This window comes from Heterodontus francisci, chromosome 2 (assembly GCF_036365525.1).
Source record: "Heterodontus francisci isolate sHetFra1 chromosome 2, sHetFra1.hap1, whole genome shotgun sequence".
NCBI lineage: Eukaryota > Metazoa > Chordata > Chondrichthyes > Heterodontiformes > Heterodontidae > Heterodontus > Heterodontus francisci.
In genome coordinates, this window is record NC_090372.1 from 179,832,382 (window position 1) to 179,847,717 (window position 15,336).

A 15,336-nucleotide genomic window follows, 5' to 3' on the forward strand; every position below is an offset into this window, starting at 1 on the left:
TTCGAGCTTTCCCAACAGATTATTGATAACTGCATTGCATCATCAGATGCTGAGCCATATTGATCAGGATGTGTTAGATACAATCCCTGGTATCAGATGGGTTTGCTGATCTGAGTCTTAGCAGTGGTTGATGTTCGGCACAGACTCGGTGGGCCGAAGGGCCTGTATCAGTGCTGTATCTCTAATCTAAAAAAAGATAGAAAGATGCTGCAATTAACCTTAATGAGTATCCAGGGGGTGAAAGTAATCTACTGCAGTGCGCAAACAGGCTCATAGCGAATTGGCAGTCGAGTTTTTACCTTCTTAGTTTTCATTTTGCATGGACTTGGAAAATATTGCCAAGATTTTTAATTTCAAATGAAGTAGGGAGAGGAGGAGGAGGAGAGGTGACTTAATAGAGACATATAAGATAATCAGAGGGTTAGATAGGGTGGATAGTGAGAGTCTTTTTCCTCGGATGGTGATGGCAAACACGAGGGGACATAGCTTTAAGTTGAGGGGTGATAGATATAGGACAGATGTCAGAGGTAGTTTCTTTACACAGAGAGTAGTAGGGGTGTGGAACGCCCTGCCTGCAGCAGTAGTAGATTCGCCAACTTTAAGGGCATTTAAGTGGTCATTGGATAGACATATGGATGAAAATGGAATAGTGTAGGTCAGATGGTTTCACAGGTCGGCGCAACATCGAGGGCCGAAGGGCCTGTACTGCGCTGTAATGTTCTAATTTAGAAGCGGCAGAGACTCTAAGGAACGAGGCTCTAATAAACGATTGACCTATTGTTCTGTGAACTGCCGTGGAACGAAAATCAGGCGCAGTGAAAAATCAGTTGCTGATTCACTACAAATCTGTTTGCATCACTAGAGTAGACCAATTTTACTCCTGTCATGGAGTGATTTCACCTCCTATGTGTGCTTCTAGGTTAGCATGGCTTCAGGTGGTAAGCTTGGGGGATCATTGTAGGCATGTGATGTCAAAATTTTGCAAATTAACAGTATTTTGCTTTTGTAATGGTCAGTCTGGAGTCAGAGTTATTGGATCCTGTGAAATTGTATTAAAGTTTGTTGAACTGTTTTTACTTTTATTCTTGGAAAATCTATAACTATTCCAGGGGGAAGAAAATATTTTTGGCTTGTCTGACAAAGTTGCAGTAAGTTGGGTCAAAAATCTGGAACTCCCTCCCTAACACTGTGGGTGAACAAATACCAGATAGGCTGCAGTGGTTCAAGAAGGCAGCTCACCACCACTTCTCAAGGGCAATTAGGGATGTGCAATAAATGCTTTCCTAGCCAGCGATGCCCACATCCCATGAAAGAATAAATAAAGTTCCAAAATATTATAAAGTGCAGCAAATAAAATATCAAAATTAAATTTTTCTGATGATGCTCCCCAAGTCCCCCTGGAAAAGAAATCCCATGCCTTCAGTACTCACATCGCCCTTCAATAAGTTCTAAATCCATTACTGCTGCAAATTCCACTTTTGTGTACTTTAGTCTTTTTCTGCTGCAATAAAGCTGGTGGAATGTTGGGTCGGCCTGCAGCTTAAGTTACGACAAGCTCATGTTCAACTTTCAGTCATCTCATTAGGCCTATATGCTGTCAGTTTTTTGGGTGGGGGGGGGGGGGGGTGGTGCTTGTGTCAGCCATTTTGAAGCTAGCGGTCGGCTTTTTGCATTTTTCGCAGGTGGGATGTATGAATGCTGGTGATATTATAAAATGAAATTGGCTTCAGGGAGTTACTGGATGAGTTACTGATGCTGTGCGGGGAAATGCATGAGGTTTATGTGCCTCTGATTAATACTTGAATTTTTGCTGATGTTAGTTCAACTCTGTTGCACAGTTCTTGCTCTGTAATTTCTCCAAACTAGTTGAAATAAAACAGGAAAATGAAAAATGTTGTTTAAGGAGAAGGAAAATCTGATGGAAGCATTTTCTGTTTGATGCGCTACAAAGAGTGTTTTAATCACCTTTTTAGAAAATATCCTCAACATCCCAGTTTCATTGGCCACGATGCAGAGTGGCGTTTTCCATTTCCACTATCTAAGCTGTTCGTGTGGTGTATATTATTGGGTCTATGTTTATGCCAGGGAAGTTCCAGTCACTTAAGTGGGAGCTAGGCCAAATCTATCCTTGGAGCTGTGCCTGCACTGTCGCCCATAAATTTACCGGAGATGTGGTGGAAATCCCGACTTGCGGAGACAGGATTTCTATTGCAATTCCAGCAGAGTTAAGGCAGCGGAGCAGGAGCAGTTCCAAGGAAATTCCTGGCCGTAGTGTATTGGACCAGTTTGGAATCTGATTTGAAGCTGCTCAATTCTAGAACTACCAGCTGCACTCTTGATTAATAGAGGCCTTACTGAGGTCTGATGATTAACAAAGAACAAAGAACAAAGAAAATTACAGCACAGGAACAGGCACTTCGGCCCTCCAAGCCTGCGCCGATCCAGATCCTCTATCTAAACATGTCGCCTATTTTCTAAGGGTCTGTATCTCTTTGCTTCCTGCCCATTCATGTATCTGTCTAGATACATCTTAAAAGACGCTGTCATGCCCGCGTCTACCACCTCCGCTGGCAACGCGTTCCAGGCACCCACCACCCTCTGCGTAAAGAACTTTCCACGCATATCCCCCCTAAACTTTTCCCCTCTCACTTTGAACTCGTGACCCCTAGTAATTGAATCCCCCACTCTGGGAAAAAGCTTCTTGCTATCCACCCTGTCTATACCTCTCATGATTTTGTACACCTCAATCAGGTCCCCCCTCAACCTCCGTCTTTCTAATGAAAATAATCCTAATCTACTCAACCTCTCTTCATAGCTAGCGCCCTCCATACCAGGCAACATCCTGGTGAACCTCCTCTGCACCCTCTCCAAAGCATCTACATCCTTCTGGAACAGTTTCTAAGTTGGTCTGAATTAGCAAGTTCCATTAGATGGATTGATGTCTATTTTATACAGCACAGAACTAGGCTATTTGTGTTTCTGTTCCACACGAGTCTCCTCCCACACTATTTACTTCATCGTGACCTGTCAACATATCGTTCTATTCCCTTCTCCCGCATTTACTTATCTAGCTTCCCCTTAAATGCATCTATGTTATTTACCTCAACTACCCCATGTGGTAGCAATTGCACATTCTCACCACCGTCTGAGTAAGGAAGTTTCTCCTGAATTCCTTATTGGATTTATGAGTGACTATCTTATGTTTATGGTCCCTTGTTTTGGGTGCTCCCACAAGCAGAAATATCTTCTCTACGTCTGCCTTATCAAACCACTACATCATTTAAAGACCTCTATGCAGTCATCCCTCAGCCTTTTCTAGAGAAAATAGACCCAGTCTGCTCAGGCTCTTTTAGACTGAATTGTACTCTGATTTGTACCCAGGCCATCAATAAAGAAGGAAAATAGAGACTTGAATGTGAGCCTCCATGGGTTGCAAAACCACTTACAAAATCAAAGATATTTTCTTACATAATTTTTATCGAGTATATCTTTCCCCCCTTCTTCCACCTCCCCCAAGAATTTCTTTTTTTTTAGTGTTTTGTAACAATTTGATAGATTTGTTCAACAGTGCAGGTTTTCTTTTTGGCACTTTGATCTTTCCTTTCTAGTTTTTCCTTTCTGGAACTGATTAACTAAATGGTACCGAGAAAGCTGCCTTTCACCTTCCACTTCCCCTATTCTTGTATGTCTGTAAGGTGTTGGCCTACATGCTTTGTTTGCCAAATACTGCGCCTTTTACTAGATATTCTGTTACTGGCCAGGTGCTGAGGAAGCTAATGTCTCCATATATCACATTACAGCAACTGAGGAGCAAAGCTTCCCTTGCAAGGGATGGACCAGTCTATTGTATTCCAAGAGTGACCACTGCCTGATGCACTGTGTTCCATCTACACACTGTTTACCTTGCACATCTAAACTATTAGTTCGACAGAACCAATTTATTTTCCACTTGTGTCTGTTCAGACCACCCTGGCACTGTGTTGCAGTGGGTTTCCCCTACAGCAGCGATCCTTTGTTGAGAGCCTGAGAGCTCCTGTGAACCTCAAAGTAATGTTAGAACAGAGGACCTGGGAACTTACAGCACGGATTCAATGGATCAGTAAAACACAAAGAAATCACGAGTGCCTGAAAAGACCTTGGAATTTGAAAAGTCACTTGGAGAGAAAAAGGAGCGGAGCATTTAGATAACGTCTAAAAGAAGCTTGGCCAAAGAGGGAGTTATTTTATGTGTAAGTACAGCAATTGTAATGTCGTTATTGTAGCCATTAATGTTACTTATGAATAAAACTTGCTCCAGGTTTTTTTTTGAAAGTCTGTCTGATTTCTGAGCCAAATTTCTGTGGAAAGTTATATAACGCCGCTTAAGCACATAGCAGTCTGCCCACAGCGATAAAATCCCACCCAGAAGGTACCGCTGGAACTGAGGGGGAGCAATGGAGCTTCCCAGGTGCAAGGTTACGAGCTGGGTTTCTGCACTGAACAACAACGCGTGACTTCGCGGGTTGCGTCTGCAAAGCAGACTTAGTGCCGTTTGTTTTAATAGGGTTGAGTTCTCTTATAAATAGAACCAGGCAGGCCGACTCCTTTTTTTATTCCAGCCTCTAGTTACAGTCCAAGCACATGATTTGCTTGAGGTAAGAAGTGATTTTTGAAGAAACTTTGCAGGATAGTCTTGCTGACGCAGCACATAGTCCTCCCTCCACTCTTGGGGAATGAGTTTGTAAGTAGTGAGACTGCAGAGTAAGAGGTCTCCACTCTCTGATACTGGGGGAAAGTTAAAGTACAGTGTGTGCTCAGTAGTGCCAAAGTTTGATCGCGTTCGGCTGTTTTTACGTTGCTACATCATTTCAATTAAGTATGGGAGAGACAATAGATAGCAGAGTTGCGGAGTGTGTGACAGAATGACAGAAGATTGATGATCAGTGATGCAGGATGGTTTTGAACAGTTCAGTGTAACATAAAACGCGTGTGTATAAAATTATAAGCGTAAAGAATATAAAGAGTACAGGCTATCATTGAATGCTGCCATTCGTCACAGAGGAATATCCTTCCTATTCTACTGAATAACTCCTTGGGGGTCGCTCTTACTCATTATGGGTTTCACTGCAAATTCATAAGGAATCTTTTGAGTTTAAATGTTGCTTTATTCCAAATTAAAATGTTTAAGTAATGAATGAGGGTGTAAAGTATTTCTTCCTTCCAATTTATGCAGAATCTGCTTGATAAAAGTCTTAAAAATGCCATGGCAACAGAGCTGGGCAGTTCCTTTTCTGACTTAATTATTAGTCAAGCAATCACTCAAGTCCTCTCCGAAAACACCATTTTCATTGCTTCAGAGATCTGTTATGCAAAATTATGCTCCTTGGTAAGGGAATTGCTGCAGGTGATTAATGTACAAATTCATGAGATTTGTCTGGAGTTGTCATTCACCCTATTCATTTGCCAATGTTTTATTCTCAGAGTACACAATTCTTTCTGGTATAAGATTCTGGGAGACTCAAAGAACTTGAGAGTGTTTCCATTCACTTTGTCAGTGAGGACTGCTGCAGTGCTAAAAGGCAGACTTTGGTTGTGAGGCCCGTCGCTGTGCTTGGCTGCCTCCTTCAGATGAGGTTCAAATAACATGCTGCAAACAAAAACAGTTTGTTAAAATTTATTATAATAGTGAATCATTGGTTAGAGAGCAGTTGGATTATTGGGGCCTAAATTCAACAGTGTTGCACCTGTTTTACAGATGTAGAGGCCCACATTTAGTCTGCATTGGTATTTGAGGCCATGGCAGCCGCCTGAAATAAGCATCGGCCTTATTTTGACATTGAAATGAAGCTCCTGCCTCCTTTTCAGACCTGGACTCCTGAATGCATTAGGATGAGTCAGAGATCGCATTGTGCAAGTTCCGACTAGTATATCTGGTCTTCAGTTGTCTAACCTGCACTCCTTAAAGAGACCTGCATAAGAGGTTGTTCAGAAAAGGTGCCAAAATGTCTGAAATTTTTTTGTTGATTTGGAAGGAGCAAGAGTGTTCTTCCTGACTCCACTAAACATCTGTAAGAAACTGCTGGCCCACCCCTTTCCCAATTGTTCCTCTTGTGCTTAACTGTGGGTTATTGCCCATCCCTAGTTGCCCTTGAGAAGGTAGCAGTGAGCTGCCTACTTGAACCACTGCAGTCCATCTGATGTAGATGCACAGGCAGTGCTGTTAGGGAGAGAGTTGCAGGATTTTGACTCAGCGACAGTGAAGGAACGGCGATATAGTTCCAAGTCAGGATGGTGTGTGGCTTGGAGGGGAACTTGCAGGTGGCAAGATTCCCATGCATCTGCAGCCCTTGTCCTTCCAGGTGGTAGAGGTCACGGGTTTGGAACGTGCTGTCAAAGGAGCCTTGGTGAGTTGCTGCAGTGCATCTTGTAGATAGTACACACTGCTGCCACTGTGCATCGGTGGTGGAGGGAGTGTATGTTGAAGGTGGTGGATAGGGTGCTAATCCATTGAGTTTCTTGAGTGTTGTTGGAGCTGCACCAATCCAGGCAAGTGGAGAGTATTCCATGTCACTCCCGACTTGTGCCTTGTAGATAGTGGATAGGCATTGGGGAGTCAGGAGGTGAGCTACTCGCTGCAGAATTCCTAACCTCTTACCTGCTCTTGTAGCTACAGCATTTATGTGGCTGGTCCAGTTCAGTTTCTGGTCAATGGTGACCCTCAGGATGTTGATAGTGGAGGATTCAGCAATGGTAATGCCACTGAACGACAAGGGGCGATGGTTAGATTCTCTCTTGTTTGAGATGGTCATTGCCTGGCACTTGTGTGGCGCGAATGTTACTTGCCACTTATCAGCCCAAGCCTGGATGTTGTCCAGATCTTGCTGCATATGGACACTGGCTGCTTCAGTATCTGAGAAGTTGCGAATGGTGCTGAATGTTGTGCAATCATCAGCGAACATCCCCACTTCTGAGCTTATGATGGAGGGAAGGTCATTGATGAAGCAGCTGAAGATGGTTGGGCCTAGGACACTATCCTGAGGAACTGCTGCTGTAATGTTCTGGGACTGAGATGATTGAACAGTGAGCTATTATGAAATACTTTCTCTTGTGTTGAAACATAAAATGGAAATAACGCACGCTATAAAGTAACCTGTAATTTAAGGTCAAAGATGTACAGTTTTTTGCATAATTTAGCTCTTGTCCATGAGTAAACACTGTTTTATGTAGTATTAGTGTTTATTCAGTGTATAGAAGCTGCTTATTTCCATTTAAGGTCTGTTCCTAAATTTATTGCATAAATCATCTATCAGCAAAATGACAGCGGTTCATTAATGAAGTTGACATTAAAGTTCTAAAAGTGAAATTAATTTGCTTAAGTGTCTTAATCACACTTTATGCTTTTATATTTGTTACAGGTTAAACAGTGGTCCTCCATTACCTTGTTCATCTAGGCCCAAATCTGGTAAGGATGTCACCTACTGGAGACGAAGAGGACAAGACTTCAGTGTTTTACTGGATTACACAAACCGAGGAGACACAGGCTACAAAGGAAATAATGTGACAAAAACTCAAAACATTCCAAAAGCTGAACAAAGAGAAAAAAGTTCACGAGGTGTACAGCCAGAGAACATGCAGCATAAATCAGAAGTAATTAGAATGAATGAGCAAAAGAGTTGGATGGCAGAAGGTCAGAGTGTGATGGTGAAAGGGATGTGTGAAGACGAGTGGAGAACTCCAGTGGATCGTAAATGCCAAAGCTTGGGTACTGAGGAATGGAAAGCCTCTTTAGGAAGACAACTATCTGATGGTGATGGGAACAAATTGAGACATGCCATAGTGCCCCACATGGTTGGTGATGAAATATTAAAAAGAGAAGGAATGCAATATATAAAAAAGGGGAAGTCTCAATCATTGCCCAGAGTTATACCAGAAAGTAATGGTAAGGAATTTCAGACAGGTCAACATTATGTAGATATGTCTGGGTTTGACAGAAATAGATTGGAAAATCAATGTTTGAAAGATCATCTTGTGTTGCAGAATAGTGGCTCTTATTGTAGTCCTAAAACAAGTACAAAATGGACAGAAAACTTCAGGCAAAGTGCTCAGTGTACTCAGTTGCCAAAAGCTAAGTTGAGTAGACCACTGAAACCTCCCTCCTATGAACTGTATCAGCAAATTAGGAGAAGTTCAGAAATGATACCTAGTCTTCATGTACATGGAGAGACTGATGGGCAAGTGACTTATTGTGCCAAGGACGGTGAAGCAAAGGCTGACCATATTTGCTACCCACAAGCTCTTGCTAGTAGCAGCTTGGATCCTCCTGTCTATGTGCCTCCCCCATCTTACAAAGCACCACCTCAACAGAAAGTTGGTCAGAAATGTTTTGATAAAGTGCCTACTTCCAACAATGCATGTCAACCTTACCAATCAACAGAGACTCTTATCGATCAGGCTCATTGGTGTTTAGAAAATCAGGAGAGCAATCATGCTCATCAAAAACACATGTCTGATGATAACGGCTCAAAGCAACATCTGCTGCAAGCTATGAATGTAAATGATGATATAGGTAAAGATGTCCCTCACACGAGAGAAAGCTATAGTTCATCACAAAATGGATACACAGATGACAAAAAGGCTTTTGTCAAGTACATACCTTTTAATGATCCTCGACTTCGACATATTACAATAGTCCAATCTGACAAGCAATACAGTGAAACAGATAATAAGTATGAACAATGGAAAGCAAAGGACCGTGTTATAGATGGAAACAAGACATTTGGAACATCGGACAGTTGCAGTGCCTTTTCTGTTCCAGCAGGGTCATATTACTCCACTCAGGCAGGCCTGAGGCCTATAGCTGATACTACAACTACCAACCGATGGTTGGTGGCATCCAAACCAGAGAGCGAGAATAGTAGTATGTCTGACCATTGTTGTAAACCATATGTCGACAACCAATGTGACTCATCATTAAAGTATAATTCAAGGGTTCTTTCAACCACAAACCATCCAGTTGGCTTTCCACATTCAAATGCCAATTCTAATGCAGAACTGCATGTAAATCAAGGCACCGTTGAAACTATAACCCGAGTAAAAAAGTGGGAACCAGATTCCCAGTGTCTTGAGGTGCAAGAAAAGAAACACCCAAAAAGAAGAATGACAGAAACAATATTTTGTCTAGTTTCTGTGCCAGTCAAAACATGTGAAGCAGAGTCAAATGAAGATGTATTTATTAATGACGTGAGAAATGGAAACATTGAAAGGGTTATGAATGATAGCACTGGAAACTTAACAGAGCAAAGTTTTTTAAGCATGTCTTCCTCTGACTTGGAGTTACAAGCATTAACAGGAAATATGATGTCAGAAAATGGGTTGAAGAGACCAGAGCCCTGGAATGAAGGTAACAATAGACGTGCAGTTGGCTATAATTTTAACCAACACAGAGAATTAAGAGCCTCTGGTTCTTGGCCAGGTGACCAGTATAGAGATCAAGAAACGCAAACGAGTTTCATTAAAGGTTCCCGTACTGCTCGGTCATTCACTGGTGCCATAAAAAAGGTTGCAACAGGCAACCAGATACAAAGTCAGAACTACTCAGAACCTGAATCCAATGTATCAGTGAAAGGGGACAAAAGAAGTGCAGAAGGTACAGCCATTAGTGACCAGAAATGCAAACTCAGTAACTATTCAATAAATGGTCAAACAAGCTTGTATCCATCTACCAACAGTGCTTTCTCGAGGACAGCTCCTACACAGTATCAGGTCAATCACATTAACTCTCACCAAATTCAGCACAATGGGACTTCAAAAAGCCAGCGTGAAAAAGTCAGAGAAGTAAATGCGGAAGATCAGGTGGATGGGAGCAGAGTGTGTCCACAGACTTCATCAAACAATGGCAAAGAGACTGTCGGTTTTGGTCAGTTCCTCTTGAAGCCGGTAAACCGTCGTCCTTGGGATGCAATCAGTGAATTAGAAAGTTTCAACAAAGAGATTCAGGAACAAGAGGATCGTAACATTCAGGTATTGCAGACGGAAAATGAAGATGGTGAGCTTACTGCAATCCAGTCGATAAACTCAGACAAAGATTTTTCAAACAGTCAGATGATAACCTACCAGAAACCTGAGCTGTGTGTGACTGAGAAACCATTAGCCAAACTGACCAAGCCCAAAGAAAAAAAGAACAGTGTCAGTAATAAAAGTTGCTCAGATTATACAAATATTACCCCTGATGTAGAGATACTTGCAAAAATATCTGCTGACAATAACAAACTCAGCAACCAGTCAAGCAATCTATTCCATAAACCAAATAACAAAAGAACAACATATACCAAAAGCAGCACAATTCTAAATGTATTCACAACTAAAAATACGCAACTCACTAAATTAAACAATGAAAAGAACGTGGAAGACACCAATAACAAAAAACAGTGCATAAACATCAATGGAGTTAGAACACCGATGTATCAGTTAAGTCAAACAAAGGCAGAAAGCACAAATGATCGAGACACATCAATCAGAGTTATGGCACCAGGTAGAAAAACTGTGTCAATTCAAGAAACTGAATGTGATGACAGTATTAGAAAAATGTTCTCTCAACTTGACAACGATCAGGGTTATTCAGAAACTGACCTGAGCTCTCTAAGCTGTCATAAAAGCACAAAACCAAACATTGACAACCTGAATGACCTCTTTGAGCAGAAAACTGCAGAAGGACTTTCCAAAAACGAATCATTCGAAGAAAGAGCTGCCAGGATTTTAGGAATAGATGTAGCAGTAGAAGCCTTGATTTCTCCAAGGAAGGAGATGCTCCATGAGTGGACAGGAGAAAATGAGACAAAATCTCCTGCTGAAGTGGAGCTGGGCTATACCTGTGATCACTTTGTAAGAGAGAGGAAATACACTTCAGAAGAACCATGGGGACATGTAAAAGAGAAACCTTTGGACTTCAACAAACTATCAGAATGGAAACACAACTCACTCTATGGGACAGGCACTTGGATTCCAAATGGAAATACAGTGCACGAGAACAAATTAGCAAAACATGATGTTGAAAGTAACAAAGAATTGGGGAAAAGGGCCATCATAAATGAATTCTTTCATGGACCTTTCAAGGAGTTTTATAATTGGACTGACAAAAATTGCTTTCTGAGCACAGAAAGAAAAAACATCTCTGTCCTAGGTGCAGAAAGGAAAGGTCGAAACACTTCAGAGATGATTGAAGCCTTGCAAGGTAAACTTGCATCATCTCCAAACCGAACAGCTTTGGACCGCTTGGCCAGAATGAAAGAAGTAGATTCAGTTTCCCGTATTAGACGTCTCAGTATTAAAAGTGCTGATTCTGGTGATGAACTTGATGAGGAACAATGTAGCACAGAACAAGGAGTAAAGGAAGCAGCTTACACATCGGCCAGAAGGGAAGATACCTGCACAACAAGCAAGAGAATCATATCACTGGACAAGGATTTGGAATCTTTTGTGTCTTCAATAGAGAACAAAGAGACTGCAGGTATGGTTTTGTAAAATCCTTACAACACAGTGGCATGACTAGTTTCACTATATCTCATAGACTGGATGATGTCCACTGTAGAATAGTAAATATAGGATTTATTTTGTTCCTAGTAATTTAAAAAAAATGTCTAGGAATGTAAAAGCATTACCTGCCTCTTACAGGCACCCACTTCAATATGGCTACCAATTGAATGCTGGCAAATAAGACACAGGAATTATTGTTCCCAATTGATATTGAGGAATCATATGGTAGTTATCTAAAATGCAGAGCGAATTTCTGCAGGATGTGATGTCTCTATGAAGAGGTTCCTCGCTGTAATTTGTACTTATATCATCTCTGTGTCACTTAAGTCACATTGCTTCTTTACGTAGAATCTCTGGGGGTTAAATTCAATAGCTTCCATAAATGGGCACGGGGATCGCGATACATCATTAACCCACGCACGTTGATTGTAATGCAAGCAGCAGGCTAACTTCTGCCTTCTCATTTCAATGATTTCAGCATCCAGCTAGCGCTAACCATCCTGTTGATTGGCTTGATGCATCAGCAGTGAGCCAATATTATGAGTGTCTAGTACCACTTAAAGTTAACCTGAACTTCTTAAAGGGGAAGTTTATTGTGAAGAATGGCATAACATGACAGAGAGCGGGCTCCAAGGTTTTCAGATGCTGTACTGAGGTGTTGCTGGAGGAAGTGGAAAGAATGAGAGATGTTCATTATGTGCAAAAAGCCATGAGGCCCTCCAGACACATGTTCAGAAGGCATTGAGAGTAGATAGCCATGGAGGTCAATGCCAGGAATCTACCCCAAGGACCTCATATGAGTGGTCAAGGTCAGTGAATGCATCTTCAAATGGCATATCCCACCAACTGCACCACTAGGCTGAGAGAATGCTCAAATCACCACACCCCCATCTCTCACCTACCAACGATCTCTAACAGTTAGGATTCGAACCCAACATTCATATGCTGCTGCACACCCCCATACACTTAGCACTGCTGCAAGCCTCACACCCATATCTCATAGCTTGCAGGCACTGCCAGTTATTCAACCACGGCAGCCACATCACCCAAGCACATTGCACTGCACCCATTGACACACTTCCCTCTCTCTTGCAGGACAAAGTGGCACACAACTGGAGACAGCAGGAGCTAGCCAGAAGGGCGTAGCTGCAGCTGCGTCTCCTATCCCCCACAGAGGAGATGGTGCTGGACATTCTTGGGATGGTCATTGCTGTGGCCAAGCCAGAGACAGGGCCGAAACCATTGAAAATGATGGTATCCTCATACCTAATTCACCTTCTCACATCCCACTTTCCACTCATCCCACTCTTCTGATTTTATCAGGATCAAATGTGTAAGCCTATTACTCCTCCCCCCACCCCCCACCATCCCTACACCACAACCTTACCCTTATGTCTTTGTCCTTCAGATACCCAAGAAGTGCAACCTGGCCAGGCAGTGGAGGAGCAGCAAGAAGAAAGTGATGATGAAGACACACCATTACTCGATTTCACACCCGCAGTCACCAGCTCAGATACTGGCACTGCACATATCTTAGAGAATAGATTAGAGGCAGGATCTGCATGAGGTGAGATACCGGAATTGAGTGGCCTGCAGCCAGGGCAGAGGGCAAGGAAAGTGCAGGTGTAAAGTCGCCAGAGGGCAAGATCGCTCATAATTCTACTGTAAAGGATTCAGATGAGCACTTCAGGGCAACCTACAGAAGAACACTGATGGGTATTCACAACAAAATGCTTGGTGCATTGAGAGGCCTGCCAGAAAGCCTGCTGTTAAGGTCAAGGAGTATAGCGGAGCCCAGCACCAACTTAACACAGGACTTTGTGCAGAGCTTGGAGCCTATGCCTTCCAGTGGAGGTGCTGGCCAACTGCATTCGCTCATTTATGCATCCAAACATGAGGCAGCATCTGATGGCTGATGTTCCAGCTTCCATTGCAGCCCAAGTAGCAGCCACCCAATGTCTGAGTACTGCAATGAAAGCTCACACAGCTGCCATCATGACTGCGAATTACAGGGTGCAAAGGGGTTTGCAGGGTGTCACAGCAGTCCAGCAATTTGTCCTCCAACAGATTACTAGGATCACTGGGGCACCACCCTGGGGTAGTGGTAGTGGCTCCATGGAGCATGTACCTGGTGCCCCCTCTCAGGATGACAGCATTCTCTCTCCTCTGCAAACCGCCAGTGGCCTTGCTATTGCCTGTCAGCCAGCCAGCTCGGACTGCTGCCGCTGATGCCGAGATTTTGCATCTGTGGCCAGCAAGGCTGCTCAAGGTTCTCCTCCGGTGAAAGTCAGCAGCCTTCCAGGACTCATACTTCAGCCACTGGGTTAGCACTGCCTAGCAGCACCAGTACAGGCAAAGGCACATGGAAGACATGCACTAAGGAAATGCACAAGGGTGATTAGCTGACTTTTGCTTGCAATATGGCATGATCTCATTTATTGATTTAGTTTTTATGGCAGCTTTTATTTTTGCACTGCAGACAAGCTAATGCTGTGATGGTCAGTGGCTGAGGGAAGGTTAAGGTGTGGGACTGTTGGTGAATGGGGAATTAGGCTGTGGTTACTGGTATCGCACTTGGATCAGTTCTTCACTGACAGCTCGGGGAGAAAGAGGTTGTCTAGGTTGCCTCCTCCCTTTCACTTCCTCCTCCTCGTGCTCCTGCTCCTCCTTCTCCTCTTGTTCCTCAGCTGCTCGCAATATATCTGGTAGCAAGAGCTGCCCTCTCATGATGGTGAGGTTGTGCAGCACTCAGCAGACCACCAAAATCTAGACATTCACTCTGCCGAGTACTGCAGGGCTTCCCTGGAGCAGGTCCAGGCAGCGGAATTGTTGTTTCAGCACACCAATGGTCTGCTCTATCATATTTAATGTGGAAGCATGGCGTTCATTGTATATATGCTGTGCACGTGCATGGGTTGCACACCAGAGTCATCAGCCATACTGTCAGCTGATAGCTCTTGTTGTCCAGTAACCTCCCTTTGGTTTGCCATGGTGACTGAAATACAGTTGGCAAAGTAGACTGTAACATCATCACTGCTGCCAGGATATCAAGCATTGACCTGCATGATTCACTGCCTATGGTCACACACTAGCTGGACATTGGGATCGTATCAAACAGCACGTCCCTTCAGCTGTTCACAATAGGCAGAGTACTGACTGTACTCAACCAGCCTGTACTTGCAAAACTCAGAACACGATGTATAATGTTCGATCTGTTTCCGCAATTGGACAGCACTTACCAAACAATCCTAAGACTTACACTAGTAACCAATTTAAGATTATCAGTCGGGCTCACAATGTGGCTCACTTACGCTTGTTAGAAGCTACATTTATTCATACACAGGGACCTGTCCTTTGCAGGTAAAAGGAACATGTCCAGGCATTGTGCCTTTTTTAAAATTCAACAAAGCATGGGGGACAATAATTCCCTGGTGCATTTTCCATGGCAATACCTGGACCAGTCAGAGTCAATTTGCCAATCCATCAGCATCCTTCTCTCATGCAGTATAAATTGTTGCTCATTTCGAAATTTGACATTCTTGCATCTATCCTGATGAATGCAAGGCGAAAAGCTTCAACAGCATGTCTCTTTTTTCAGCAATAGCTCTGATCTGTTCCTGCTGCTTCCCATCCTGTTCTGGATTTTGCTCCATTGCCACCGAATGACATTTGTTTTTCAGCTGTCAGCTTTCAGCTTGTGTCCCATGGCTGTCGGCATTTCCAACAACAACTTGCATTTATATAGCACCTTTTTATGTTGTAAAATGTCTCCCGGCACTTCACAAAAGTATTATCAGTCAAAATTAGACACTGAGCCACATCAGG

At 43.1% G+C, this 15,336-nt stretch overlaps 1 protein-coding gene across 6 annotated transcripts in view; it reads left to right on the forward strand.

The window, feature by feature from the left end:
• The window catches only part of jcada (junctional cadherin 5 associated a), a 253,287-nt gene that overhangs the window by 204,972 nt on the left and 32,979 nt on the right, over positions 1–15,336 (forward strand). For 3 of the 6 annotated variants that reach the window (XM_068014296.1, XM_068014287.1, XM_068014305.1), the window contains one exon: positions 7,395–11,485. In XM_068014296.1, coding sequence (XP_067870397.1) covers positions 7,395–11,485 — 4,091 coding nt within the window. Of the gene's footprint in view, positions 1–4,549; positions 4,635–4,661; positions 4,721–7,001; positions 7,060–7,394; positions 11,486–15,336 lie in introns of those variants that run through there. The other 3 variants (XM_068014313.1, XM_068014329.1, XM_068014322.1) reach the window with 3 other exon arrangements.